At 40.2% G+C, this 13,772-nt stretch overlaps 1 protein-coding gene across 1 annotated transcript in view; it reads left to right on the top strand.

The window, feature by feature from the left end:
* The first annotated feature begins 281 nt into the window (after positions 1-281).
* Positions 282-13,772, top strand: part of HMGCLL1 (3-hydroxy-3-methylglutaryl-CoA lyase like 1) — a 938,297-nt gene continuing 924,806 nt past the window's right edge. The window contains exon 1 of the mRNA XM_085609190.1: positions 282-490. Coding sequence (XP_085465316.1) covers positions 395-490 — 96 coding nt within the window. The 5' untranslated portion in view covers positions 282-394. The remainder of the gene's footprint in view (positions 491-13,772) is intronic.

The following is a 13,772-nucleotide window of genomic DNA, read 5'->3' as shown; positions in this document are numbered from 1 at the left end:
ATAAAACATTTCCAGTCCTGACTTCATACGTTTATTAAACACATTGTTGCATGTTCTACGGAAAACAAACATGCACCAGCCAATTTGTAATTCCCTTAACAATCACAGGAGAAAAGCAAACTGCACTTACCTCCAATCTGCAGATGCGGTTGCTATGGCAATAGGAACTCCCTGCAGTTGTCAGACTGCTAGCTGTCTTCCAGTCACATGCGGGCATGCAAATCAGTTCCTCTGACGTCATCCAATCACGGCAGTTGCAGTACGAGAGCAAAAAAGGATAGACAAGAACGTCAGCCTGGATGTGTTTATCTCCTTCCCAGAAGCAGCATTAATTGCCAGAATAATAGAGGTTTAGAGGAAAGGAAACATCAGAACGTGTGCATCCGTATCCAGGATGGGTAACGTTCCTATTGCAGTGAAGCATTGCCTCAGCTATCAGCATCTCCTCAAGGAACATTTTTGGATTACAGATGACATTCCTCCTGAACAGGTAACGTGACCGCACATGTTCCATTGGATTCCATTAATAACTAAAAATCAGGATGCTTTTGCTATTGCGCAGATGTGCCGTGCCGATTTCGGTAATCACATTCTTCCTTTACGCTTTAATAGGATAATCAGGGACAAATGAAAGATATTTCTGTAGCATTTTTCCAACAATTATTTATGTTGCCTCCAAGGATATAATTATGTGAAAATAAGATGTTTGAAAGCTGTCACCAACACGCACATTGCTCTCCCTGTTCGAAGAAAGTTGTATTTTTCGAGTTGACTCTACTGGGCTTTATAGATGCTGCATTTTGTAGTACTTTTGTAGTACTACAATAGCACTATAATGAACTACACAATGATATTAATTTATCTACGTGCGGAGGTCTTTGTCTGCACTGTCTTGACTGGAGAGATCTCTGCACACTTAAGTGTATGTTACAGAAGTAAATGTGGGAGGGATGGGGGAGTTGCTGGAAAATGGGGAATTTTTATGATTGAGTGAGAAGGAATAGGGAAGACTAAAGAGGGATTTAGAGGCTTATGGAAGAATATGATCAAACCCAGAAAAGAGTAAGGGCTAGATGTGTAAAGCAGTGGTGTCAAAATACTGGTCGCAAATTGCAACCAGTAATTTTTTGACCAGTGTACAATTTTGTGAACCAACTTATGTCATAATAGGCATAATAGGTCATTTCTCAAAATACTGACCCCTAGTGGGTCACAATCCGACTTACCTCATGAATATTAATGAGGTAGGTTGCAAATTGGGACCCACTATGAATCACAGCCATCACATGGTGGCCTGTTGTAGTCAGCACACCACCATGTTTGTGATTGCTTTTATATAGAGCATTTTATTATTTAAATGGAACCTGTTTTTCTTAAAGGAAAAGAGGATGTGTTTAAAAATAATGAAAAGTGTAATAATTTTTTAAGAGTAGACAGTGATCCATGTGACCACCTTCACCACAATGTGGAGAGCGAGAGATAATAAGACCAGTTTCATTCTCCCAAGAAATAAGCTAACCCACAAGGACAACTGGAATGTTATAGGGGAGGTCCTTCCTCGTACCTCTGGGTTATCCAAAGATATGGGAATAGACGCCTCACTCACGTATCGTGACATGCTTCATCATCAATGACTATCCACACCCTTGTAAGATGGTACTACCAGGATGCACTCCACCAAAGATGGAATGGGATTTCTTAGATGAGAATTGAACTAGACAAACAGGAATCCAGATGTGGGGTAGAAAATTTAAAATACCTACATGTATACCCAAAAGTTTTCTTTTATTCCTACGGTACCTGGGGTGCGAATTAAAGTATATGTTGAGGTTCGTTAGTGAATGACTGTTCAAATAACCTCAAAGATTTGTACCAACATGTTTCGGCCCACGCTATGAGCCTGTACGGATCTAGGGTCTTCGTCAGGGCTTATTAAGTGTATCCCTGCTTTTCTATGCATGCACACCATGCACATTCGTGAGGCATAAGGCTCTCACCTGTCTTGAAATTTATTTCTTGAGGAATTTCCTCTTATCATTTTTCTCAAGGTCCATGCAGTTCTGGAGGGAGGTGGTGTCTTAGCGCCAATCAGGGATCAATAATCATCCAATAACACAAACACAGGCCCAAACTCATTCACCCAATAAATCCCTGTTGTGCTGGTGTACGATTTTCAAGTTTGAAAACAAATCAGTTGTACACAATACAGGCTCATACTTAACACACTAAATACATAACTGAACCTGTATTTCAATTTCTTTCCTCAGGTCAATAGACCTAAAGTTGACAAGTTGATGGCAATAATTAATACTATCTATCTATCTATCTATCTATCTATCTATCTATCTATCTATCTATCTATCTATCTATCTATCTATCTATCTATCTATCTATCTATCTATCTATCTATCTATCTATCTATCTATCTATCCTACTAAATAATCACAAACTCTGTGTAAGGTTAACAATGTTTATCGCAAAACAATGTGCAGGTAAAAATGCTCATCATGTACAGGTTACAAGGCAAACAAAGAATCAATCACAGAGAGAGAGAACATTATCAATGCAAATAGTGTCTAACTCATCAAAATGAACATATGAAAATGAAGGAGTAGATAGGTGGAGAGACAGTAGTTTCAGAAACAAAAATACATTTCCAAATGATTATGCAAAGTACGAATCATTAGCTATACTAACCTAAGGAAATCTGAGGGAAAACCACCCCTCTGGCCAAAGGGATAGTGGGGGTTCCCTGTGTAAAGGTTCGGAGAACAAAGAATTAAACAGGATACAGCATTCAGCTCAGGAGCAGGAAATAGGTAGTCCTCTATCAGCAAACAGAAGGACAGCGCCGATCTCCCTCTAGCTCTGGGCAAACACCGACTCAGCCTCACTCCAGCTTCCCTACAGTTTCCGCCATAGCATCGCACATCGCTCCAGCATCACCCACACTACACCCCTCAGGGCACCTCAATTATACCCTAAAAACTTACATGTCTAACCCACATATTTGTTGAAACAATTTCAAGAAACTTAGTCTCCCATTGGCTACTTTAGGAGGTGTTCTATCACACCACCATAGTCACATTCATAATTTTCACTGCATTTTTTGTTTTACACATTTCACATTATGTTAACCACGTCTCATGAATACACGTTTCCTCCAGCAAGTAACATGTTGCAAGTCTCTACATTTTCATTGTTCGTCTGCAGTTTCCGCGGAAGAAGTTTGTACATTTTCACTTGATCCCATGGCCATCCTTTTTTTAATTTTCAAAAACCTTTATTGGAGGCAAGAAGTATTGACCACAGCATGGTGCCTACATCCCGGGGCGGGACAGCATCGCCAAGTATTGTTCTGCAAAGCAGTATAGGAGGGGGGAGGATACACAGCAAGCTGCCTACAACCAGATCGGGCCGGCCGCATCAGGTGGGACAAGTTTAGGTAGTAGCATTAGAGGGTCATAAGCATTTTGATCCACATAACAAACAAGAAAACAACATTACCAGTTTTGCATATGTACAGGTAGAAGATGCCCATGTATGCTGACATATGCCATCCATTGACCTAAGAAGTGGTGTTACCCATTACCCTGTCACCCCTTTGGGCAATTATACCCTGGCCTGAGTGAGATCCCGCATGCATCAGTTCACATCCCTGGTGTGTGCCCCATCAGCGTTATTGTGAGGCGCAGCAGCTGAGTCCGTGTCAGTGGTGTGTTCCAATAAATAAGTTTGGAGGGGGGCCCATATATCGTGTGAGTGGAAGGAAGGTGGTAAGAGTTCCGCATAAATGTTCAATTGCTCTTGTCAATAGATAAGATCTTGCAGCCAGTCTTTGAATTTGGGTGCCCCCCTCTTCCCCACCTGCACGCGATCCGTCTTTTGGCGAGAAGGAGTGCCAGGGAAACGTACCTACGTACCTTGGGGGCCAGCGTCGAAGTATAGCTCTGAAGCCTGGTTAGGGGGTTGTCGGGAATATGTAGCCCAGTCATTTGGTCAAGCACTGCTAACGCTTCCGCCCAATAACTGTGAATAGGCGGGCTGTACCAGGCGAGGTGCCTCAAGTCTGCTCCTTCGCTTCCGCAGCGTTTGCACCGGTCATTGTCACGAAGGTGCAGGCAATGCAAGCGCGCAGGTGTGCAATAAAGATGGTGATTGTATTTGTAATGAATGAAGCGCAATCTGCTGCTAGCGGAGGTCCTTCCAGTTTGGCGACAGCAGAAGGACCATTGGTCCTCAGTGAGGGGGAGCCGAGTTCCCCCTCCCACCCACCTTTGGCTGACGGGGGGTCGTATGCACAGTCACTTTGAATGGTGCGATATAGTAGTGACACAACGTTTGTAAGGGTAGTTTGCTGCAGAAGGGCATGTGGGGGGGCATGATTGGGGGTCCCGTGGAAAGCAGGGAGTGAAGGCTTTCACATCCTGCCGCTGTCTGACATAGAAAAAACGTACTTTGGTGTAGGAGATGTGGGGCCAAAGAATTCCTCACTAGTGCAACAAGTGCCCCTAATATAGAGATTCCCCCAAGTCTGGATAGACAGTTTCTGAAGGAGTCGACAGCAACCCCCTTCCTGTGTGACCGGGAGATCATGTCTACCGTGGAGGGGCAGTAGGGGGGAGTATAGTAGAGTACAGTGCAGCAATCTAGCTAGGTTGTGCCAGGCGCTGGTGGTGCATTGTACAGTGGTGGAGGCTAAGCGCCACGGTATGGCAGGGGTGCTCAGTTAGGCAGATCATGGGGTGAGGGCCATGTATCCATCCTCTATTGCAAGGTGGGGCACGTAAGGGGGGATTTATCCAGTATGACGCGAAGTGAGCCTGAGCGTAACTGAAGTATAACTCCAGGTCTGATACTTCAAATACTCCGGCACCAAAGGGTTGTTTGAGAGTGTCCTATCGTAGCCTGGCTTGTTTCCCACCCCATATAAGGTGCATGAGTTGAGTTTTAACAGCTTTGAAGAAATGTCGGCTGGGGGTATAGGGAATATTTATGAAGAGGTAGAGCAGTTTGTGTAGGACCACCATTTTGATGAGGGCGATTCTCCCAGCCAGAGAGAGGGACAGCGCGATCCATCTGGTAATTTTCTCAGTTATTAAATCAAGTGTCCGTCCATAATTGGCTGTCATCAGCTCCGTACGATTGCGAGTGATAATTATGGCAAGGTAGGTGAGTGTTTCATCGCACTATGTAAGGGGATAGTCAGGTTCGAAGCTCGCAGTGGCATCGGTGAGGGGATAGATCTGGGACTTCCCCCAATTGATATTGGCCCCAGAGAGGTGACCAAAGAGAATAAGCAATCTGAGAATGGGGTTGAGACTTTCGTCCGGGTTGAGTAGATAAAGAGTGAGATCATCAGCGTATAAGGAGAATAGTATTTTTCTCTCTGGATAGATGAGAGCATGATCTCAGAAGTGTTGCCGGACTTTAGCAGCCAGAGGTTCAATAACCAGGGCAAAGAGAAGGGACGAAAGAGGGCACCCCTGTCAAGAGCCTCTGGCTATTATGAATGGGGAGGATCGAGCGCCATTGACCATCACGGTGGCCCGCAGGCCAGTGTATAGCAGATTAATCCAGGCTAAAAAAGGGGGCGGTAACCCCATACGTTGCAGGACAAAAGCAAGATAGCCCCATTTCAGGGAATCAAACGCCTTAGTGGCATCAAGAAAGACGGCCGCAGCGTTAATGTCAGGGTCGATATCTTGGAGGACAGCAAACAGGGTATGCAGGTTGTGAGATGTGCCTCTGCTCGGTACAAACCCAGATTGGTCTGGAAGGACCAGGATGGGCATAAGCGGACTGATGCGATTTGCGATCAGTTTCGCTAGAATCTTAGTGTTGACGTTGATGAGGGACAGGGGTCTGTACAAGTCGCATTGCGAGGCTGACTTACCTGGTTTTGGCAGGGTGATGATGAGCGCTTCTCACATTGTTTGGGGTAGTATGCCCGTCTCACTGGCCTCCTCGAAGACATGCCGCAGTACGGGGATGAGTAAATGGCGATATGTTTTGTAGAATTCGGCCGGGAGGCCATCAGGCCCCGGGGCCTTGCCAGATTGGATTGCATTATAGCGGATATGATCTCCTCGTCCTCATGATGCGCAAGGAGAAATTCTCTTTGGGTGTCTTCCAGCCAGGCTATGGCGGTATCCTCGAAGAAAGGGGTGAAGTCTACGGGCTGTGCTCTGAGTGTCTTGTACAGGGTTTTGTCAAAACATTTTAAAACGGCTACAATATCTGGGGTGTTTCTGTGCAGCTGGCCGCCCCCGTCAACGATTTCTAGTACGTATTGGATAAGCTAGGAGGGCGAATCAAGGATGCTAGCGTGTTGCCTGGTCTTTCACCTTCTCCAGATCCCATGGCCATCCTTCCAATACTTGGCAGGCACACAATAATCCTTGAAGGTTATCAGCCTTTGCCTTCTCCATTCTCTCTCAGAGCTCAATTTTCTGTGTATTTATTCGTATTTATTTTCTTTAACCGTCTACTTACATGCAAAGATGTAGGCTCATGTTTGCTTTACTACAATGAATTAATTTCATTAAATATATTTCTCACTGTTTACCAACCACCATTGCACAATCCCGTTTTATTTTCCAAGCAAGTGCATTAATGTGGAAGAGCGGCATTATTTTGTTTTATTCCAAAAGCAGAACGCAAATGCGGCCTAGTCTTTCATGTATTAGTCCACACATAAGTGCACGCATGCGCAAAGCATTTCCTATGTTTTTCGTGTTTTCGCATGTTATTTCTACAGCACACTGTTAGTAAATGTTACAGAGGACCTAATCCGAGCAGGTTTATTTTCTCAAAACCCTGCTCCATCAATTCCCCTCTTTGATGGCATTTTTGAGCCATCACAAAAATAACAATCATACCAATTGCCACTTTTATGTTTATCTAAAGGTCTGTACTTCTTTCCCGTCCTTCATCATTTCATAATAATTTCCTCTCATATCTTCTAGTTCTATCTCCTCTCTTTTTCTCTTTCTTGCTCTACGTTTATTGTCTGACTCTGTCATTTCCTTCCTTCCTCATCTACACTTACAACATTTATATGCCATTATTATTGATAATGTCACTACAGCTATTGAAATAATTGTTATTAGTAATTTCCCTAATAAGCTACTCCCAAATGTAGAAAACCATTTACCTAGAGAGGAAAAACCCTTACCAAGTTTCTCCCAAACACCGTCAACCACCAGTTGAGTCAAATCTTTATGTGATTTCATAATGTTCTTAATATACCCCTCAAGACTTTTACTTCTATGAGGGATATAAGTACAGCAATGTTGTATTTTCAACATGCCACAGACTCCGCCCTCTTTTGCCTATGAAATTTCAAGGGCAAGTCGATTTTGCTAAACCATTGATCTAATTGCAACCATTTCAGTATCAATCATCAAGAATCCACCAGCAGTATATGTTGATAAACGATCAATCACTGTGGACAATTTTCGAATTTTATGCGAACTCCAACTGAAGGTATCAGTGCATCAAAAATATCACCAATTATTTCTGAAAAACTTGTTTTCTTTTTGCGTATTAGTCCATGCTTTATTTGATTGATTTTATTGTTTCTATCAACGTGATACACCTTGGGAAATATGATTCCAAAATAACAACTACCATACCATTATGCAGGCAACCTATAGTAGGCATTCTTACTGTACACATAATAAACTCCTGGAAAAACAGGATCAGTCCCACCCTTCAATCCCCATCCACCAGTTATTAAAAAGGTATGTTCACATTCACTAGTACCAATGAATTATTATAGTTGTTTTTTAGTCTAAGCAAACAAAGTTACCTTTATGATACCAATCTAGAGACATTGCAGCGTAAGGCTCGCCTTTTTTTTTATAATTTCCCTCTCTGAAAGCCCATGGTGGTACAAATGCCTTCTGTTCAGCAGCTTTTCTTTGGAAATCCTGTCTTCTATCTTCTACCATGTTCATAAAATCTTTTTCTTCATCCCGTAAACTACAGGCAAGATTATGTCTATGAGCATATACTATACCTAGTGTCTGAGTAATATGAAAACATTCTCCCAAGTATCCCACATTTCTATTACTATACACTTTATTCATATCTTTTCTAATTGGAATTTCTGAAAACACTAAATCTAGGTTTGAATAATAATATTGTAACTTCCCCTTCACTTAAAACAGACTGGTTAGTACACTGCACGACACACCATATGTTAAATGTAAGTGATGGTAAGTCACCCCCTCTGAGAGAGATGAAGGTAATTGCATGCACACATAACAATCTTTCAAATCCATTGTCTCAAAATACTCATACAATAATTTTGTAAAATAATTTAACGAGAAATCATTAATCGATTTATCATGATAATAAATAATTTCATCTATCTCTTCTATTTTAGTATGAGGTGTTTCTTTAGTAACGGAATTCACTCCCTCGCTTGTCATATTATTAGTGTTATTTTTATTATTAGTCACCATTAGAACAGGGACAATGACAGTCATTATTAACCACATCAACATTAGTTGTAGAACACTACATTAGCAAACTTTAATACATCTACTTTTCACTAAACTATAAAGAGAAGGAGCGCCAGGGTTATCAATTCATATGCCTATCAATTATTAAAATCCTTCAGAATAATTAATTCTCAGGCAGATGATTGATTCAATAATTAATTCTTCGTCTTTATGAAAGTTCAATAACAATTCATTTCATACTTCCAGAGCTCCCAATTTTTGATCAGCCAAAAATTCATTTCCAACAGCTGAACTCTAAAAAAAATGTAAATCAGCCAACACATTTCGTCCTACAAGGACATCATCAGGGCTGAAATAATTAGATTAAAAAAAGAAAACATATCAACAGGTGTTCACATCACATCATCATCAAAAGATATCCAAATTCACATTTCATTGTACATCCATATCTGAGAAATAGACAAAGCCTGCCGGTATCTATTCTAACATGTTCAATATCAAGTGTGAGAATTTTTTTTTATACATCCTATTTGACAAAAAAGTGGTAACATGCTTTGGACATTAATCATTCAATTAGTATCATTGTCTTCACTCCCTCGAATAATGTATCATAATTTTTGGAAATACAACAATATTCTAGGAGAAAGAATTCTGCAAATGTACCGCACCATGACCTATGCAGAGTATCCTATTTGTTAATAAAGGTATAAAGTTTCCTGATTAATTATAGTACTAGGGGAAAAAAAAGAGAATTTTTTTTATGACACTCTCAGCACACTTGGACTCCTGACATATATAAGAGGTAGGATCAGATTCTACACATACCTCCAGTATTATAAAGACATCCTGTCATGATAATCTTCAAAAGAAACCTTATTGTTCTCCCAAACACTGTTTCTAAATGTTTTCACTAGAATCTTAATCAAATGATCTGCAGAATAAAATATATATATATATATATATATATATATTTATATTTATTGAATGATGGCACTCGAGGTGTCCTAAACTTCTTTTTCGCTCTATTTCAATTCATCTTAATTACCTAAAGAAATCTTGCCTACTAAGTATTCACAGCAAGTCTGCAATTCCTCTTATTTCAATCCACTTGTTTATTATCCTTAAAGTCAATTGTATGCTAAAAGCACAAATTAAACAGAGTGTTACTCTCTATGTCCCATTCAAGGCCATACCTCCAATATGGAGCAAAATCTATTGTAACACTCACCATCATTCAAATTCCTCTTCTTTCAGTCAACTCATAATTTGTCCTCCATTAATTTCTATGCTAAAAGTAAAAAAAAAATGTAACTCAAAGTTACTCTCTGAATCTCACTCTGAGCAATCTCCCCAATATGAAAGCAGGTGTATTTGTAACACTCACTACCTTTTAGACTACGCTTTTGATGTCCAGTCACTGTATTTCCTGCCATTTTGTATACTATAAAAAAAAAATTAAAATCTAAGAAAGATTCTATCAACTCTTTAAAGATTTTAATAGAAGACTCTTTTTCAAATTTATGGATCTTTCAAGTCAAGTCAAGTCAAAGATAGCTTTATTCGATTTCGTTAAAAACCATAAAAGCACACAAGAAACAACGATCACATGTTAAAAAGAATGTACAAGTAAATCCAATTAATTACATCTTAATAAAACAGACTTATAAAATCAAGGGGTACTAGGAAATAGAAGATCTGCATCTGATTACATATTTCAGAAATTTAGATACAGCCTTAACAGTCATTTCATCTTCAAGCATGAGCAATTTTACAAAGGCTGGTCTACACTGCCTTAAACCCCAAATTTTTAATAAAGGTATCAAATGTCTCTTTCTACCCCACGCATAGAATTTACAGAACAAAAGACTATGAATAGATGATTGCTCCGAGATATCATCGCATGGACATTTGATTAAATGGGGAGACCAATTATTTGTTTCAGGGAATGTGATTAACCTATAATAACAATCAGTTCTCAAACGGGCCAGTAACATTCTATCATAACAGGAATAATCAGGTGATAGATAAAACTGTAGACCAAAGCCCTGAAGGAGTAACTGATGGTGTGAAACAGATTTCTTCATGCTCTCTTTAGTCCACCGACTGTTTTCTAAGAAAGCGAGACATCGTCCTTTAAAATCCTTTCTTGAAAACGTGGATAATAAACTTGGATTATTAAAATGATGCGGTAGGCCCATATTTGTTAAAAAAGCCTTAATGTATACTAACCAAGGAATGTTTTTACTTCTTTCGAGGTTAATACAATCAGATAGGACAGTTCTATTTAGAGTAGTAGCTGATGAGGTCCAGATCTTATACCACAATAACAAGGGGCTGATTCTGATCAAATCAGAAATATAAGTTATATTCAATTCATTATGGCACACATACGTGGAAATAGACCTGGGGACTGCTAGCAAATACCGGAGGAAAATGTTTTCCCTTACTTGAATTACCCGGCAGTCTGCGATACCCCAAAGGCCGGCCCCGTATGTAGCGATTGAAACACATTTAGCATTGTAGATGTCCATTAAGATACGGACCGGTCTACCACCTAATTTGTTTGCGAACTGTTTCAAGGCTCCAAGTGAGCGTGCGAAAGCTAGATTTCTAGCGTTGACTGCTGGTGTCCAAGAACCCCTGTAGTTAAATAAAATCCCTAAATAAGAAAATGAATCTATTAGTTCTATCTTAGACTGGTTTAAAAAGGTATTGCATGGAACTTTGGACGCTGATGAACAACTCATGGTAAAAGTTTTTCCAGTATTAATTTTTAGGCCCCTGGATGACATGAAAGTTGAAAAGCAAGTTAACGCTTTTTGGAGTCCTAGTTGAGTTCTGGCCATGATAACTGCATCATCAGCGTATAATAAAATAGGAATGGCCTCGCCGTTTATCTGGGGATAATCTACTTTCATCTTCATTAAAAACTCAGCCACACCATTTATATATAAGTTAAAAAGAAAGGGAGCCAGGATGCAACCCTGGCGTACACCTTTCATGATAGGAAATTTGTTAGTACATTCACCATTTTTGCCAAAACGGACCTTAGCTCCTGCTCCACGATATAACTCTATGATGAAATTCAGAATATTCATATCAATGCCTAATGAGATTAAAGTGTCCCACAGGAGTTCATTGCTTAAACAGTCAAAGGCTGAAGTTAAGTCGACAAAGGTCATAAAAAGGTTGCCCTTCTTAGCTATCGTATATTTTGCAGTTATAATAGCTAAATTAAGTCCTTGTTCGACTGTGCCTAGTCCTTCTTTAAAACCGTATTGAAATTTAGAAAGGATATCACTGTCTTTTACCCATGCCTGTAATCTATTTAGGATAAGTCTTCCGGCTACTTTCATCAACGAATCCAGCAGCGAGATAGGCCTATAACATTTTGGATCATTGCGGTCACCTTTTTTAAAAATGGGGACTATTATTGCTTCCTGCCAAGTCAGGGGGAAACCCTTTTTATTATAGCTGTTTAATAAGTTGGTCAGGAGCGGGGCCCAAAAAGCGATGTTTTCCTTGAATAGATCTATGGGAATCCCGTCCGGGCCCGGAGCTTTGTTATTTGAACTTTCAATTAGGGCTAACTCCATTTCTATTACAGAAAACGAAATATCCAGAGGGAAACCCGTAATTAAGGAGGACAGGCTATTTTTCAATGTACTTTGTGTAGGAGTTAATAGACTACACAGATTGTCCTTCTTATACAGTTCAGTGTAGTGATCAACCCAGGCAGATTGTTCAATTGCCAGGTCTATCACATCAGTTTTTCTATCTATAAAAAAAGGAGCATTAACTGCTTTCCAGAATGCAGTATTGTCTCTCAGGCAGGACGCCTTTAATAGGGCAGTCCAGGCATTCTCCTTAATCTCTTGTTTTCGCTTTCGTATGGAAAGTTTATAAACTAATCTGGCTGCTCTAATATTTACGTAGTTCTTAGGCGTGGTTTTTAAGCACTGTTTTAGATTTGCATGGGCTTTGCTGCATTCAGAGTTAAACCAGCCCTCGAGCTTTTTTCCACGTCCTTCACTGGGCGTCCCAGTCAAATTATTGGATATTTGCAGCGCAATCGATTGGAAAGCTTTAATGACCAAGTTGGGATCTGGAGAATCTGCCAGACAGATCATGATGTTAGAATATTGGTTGGAAATTAGGCTATGCAAGAAGTTGACTGAATCAACCATTTTCCATTTAATTGCATAACCATTTTTTCTCGCCATTTGAATAGAATGACCATAAAGATTTTCCACTGTGTTTGGTAGTTTTCCATTCCTCAATCCAATATCAAAGATTAAACTGATGGGAAAATGATCACTCATAGCAACGTCCTCTGTTTTGAACATGAGGATATTGTGACGATAGCTATTAGTGATTAGTATGAAGTCTATCGTGGAGTGTAGTCCATGCCCGAAGAAGGTGGGTTGAAAACTAATTTGTGGGTTACAAAGCTCGTTTGCATAACCCAAATTCCAATCATGAATTAAAACATTTAGTGAGTTACCTAACGCTGAGTGCTCAAAATGGGTGCAACTTTCGCCCAAAGGATTTAACAGACCACATGTATCCTTACTGCTATGTGGGCATAAGTGGCAGTTAAAATCACCGCAAAAAATAATACACGTATCTTTATGGCCTCTATCTGTACCACAATAGATCAAATTATTTATATCCTCGAGTGCATGCTTGTAGGCTCCCTTGGGAATATTGTTATATAAATTCACCAAGATAATTTGTCGATTGCCTCCAATGCCGAGGGAAAAAATCTGGTAAAAAACGTGACCGCCATTTGTCAAGAGCTTTATTGACATGGTTACCGTATTAGAGATATATGTACAGAGTCCTCCCGAGGGTCTGCCCCTCCTGGACTGTACAGCAGGGGTAGTAAATGTACGGTACCCATCAAGATGGATCTCTTTAGTTTCCCATGACTCTTGCAAGCAGATAATATCATACTTGTCGATAAAGTCTCTAAAGCTAGGATCCGTTATTTTATTTGATAGGCCCGCGATGTTCCAGGTTAACAAAGCTAGTTTGCTACACTGGGGGACTATTATCGGATCCATGATCAATAGATTCTCGTGGGCATCTGTTAAGTCAGACTGTAGGGGATTAACTCCTATAGTCTTTCCTAGGCTTAATCGCGGATATTGAGTGGACATAGAGTTTTCGGGAGTGGTATATGTAGGTCCTACGAGCTCATTACGGGGTACATCTTCTGTAGTAGATCCGAGGAAAGTATAACTCACTGCTGTTTCAAGGGCTATTCTCTCAAATGAAGGCCCTATGGTGTCAGTTAAT

The sequence above is a fragment of the Triturus cristatus genome, chromosome 6 (assembly GCF_964204655.1).
Source record: "Triturus cristatus chromosome 6, aTriCri1.1, whole genome shotgun sequence".
In the NCBI taxonomy this organism is placed as follows: Eukaryota; Metazoa; Chordata; class Amphibia; order Caudata; family Salamandridae; genus Triturus; species Triturus cristatus.
Note: the sequence above shows the minus strand (reverse complement) of the source record. Positions and strands in the feature narration are given on the sequence as shown.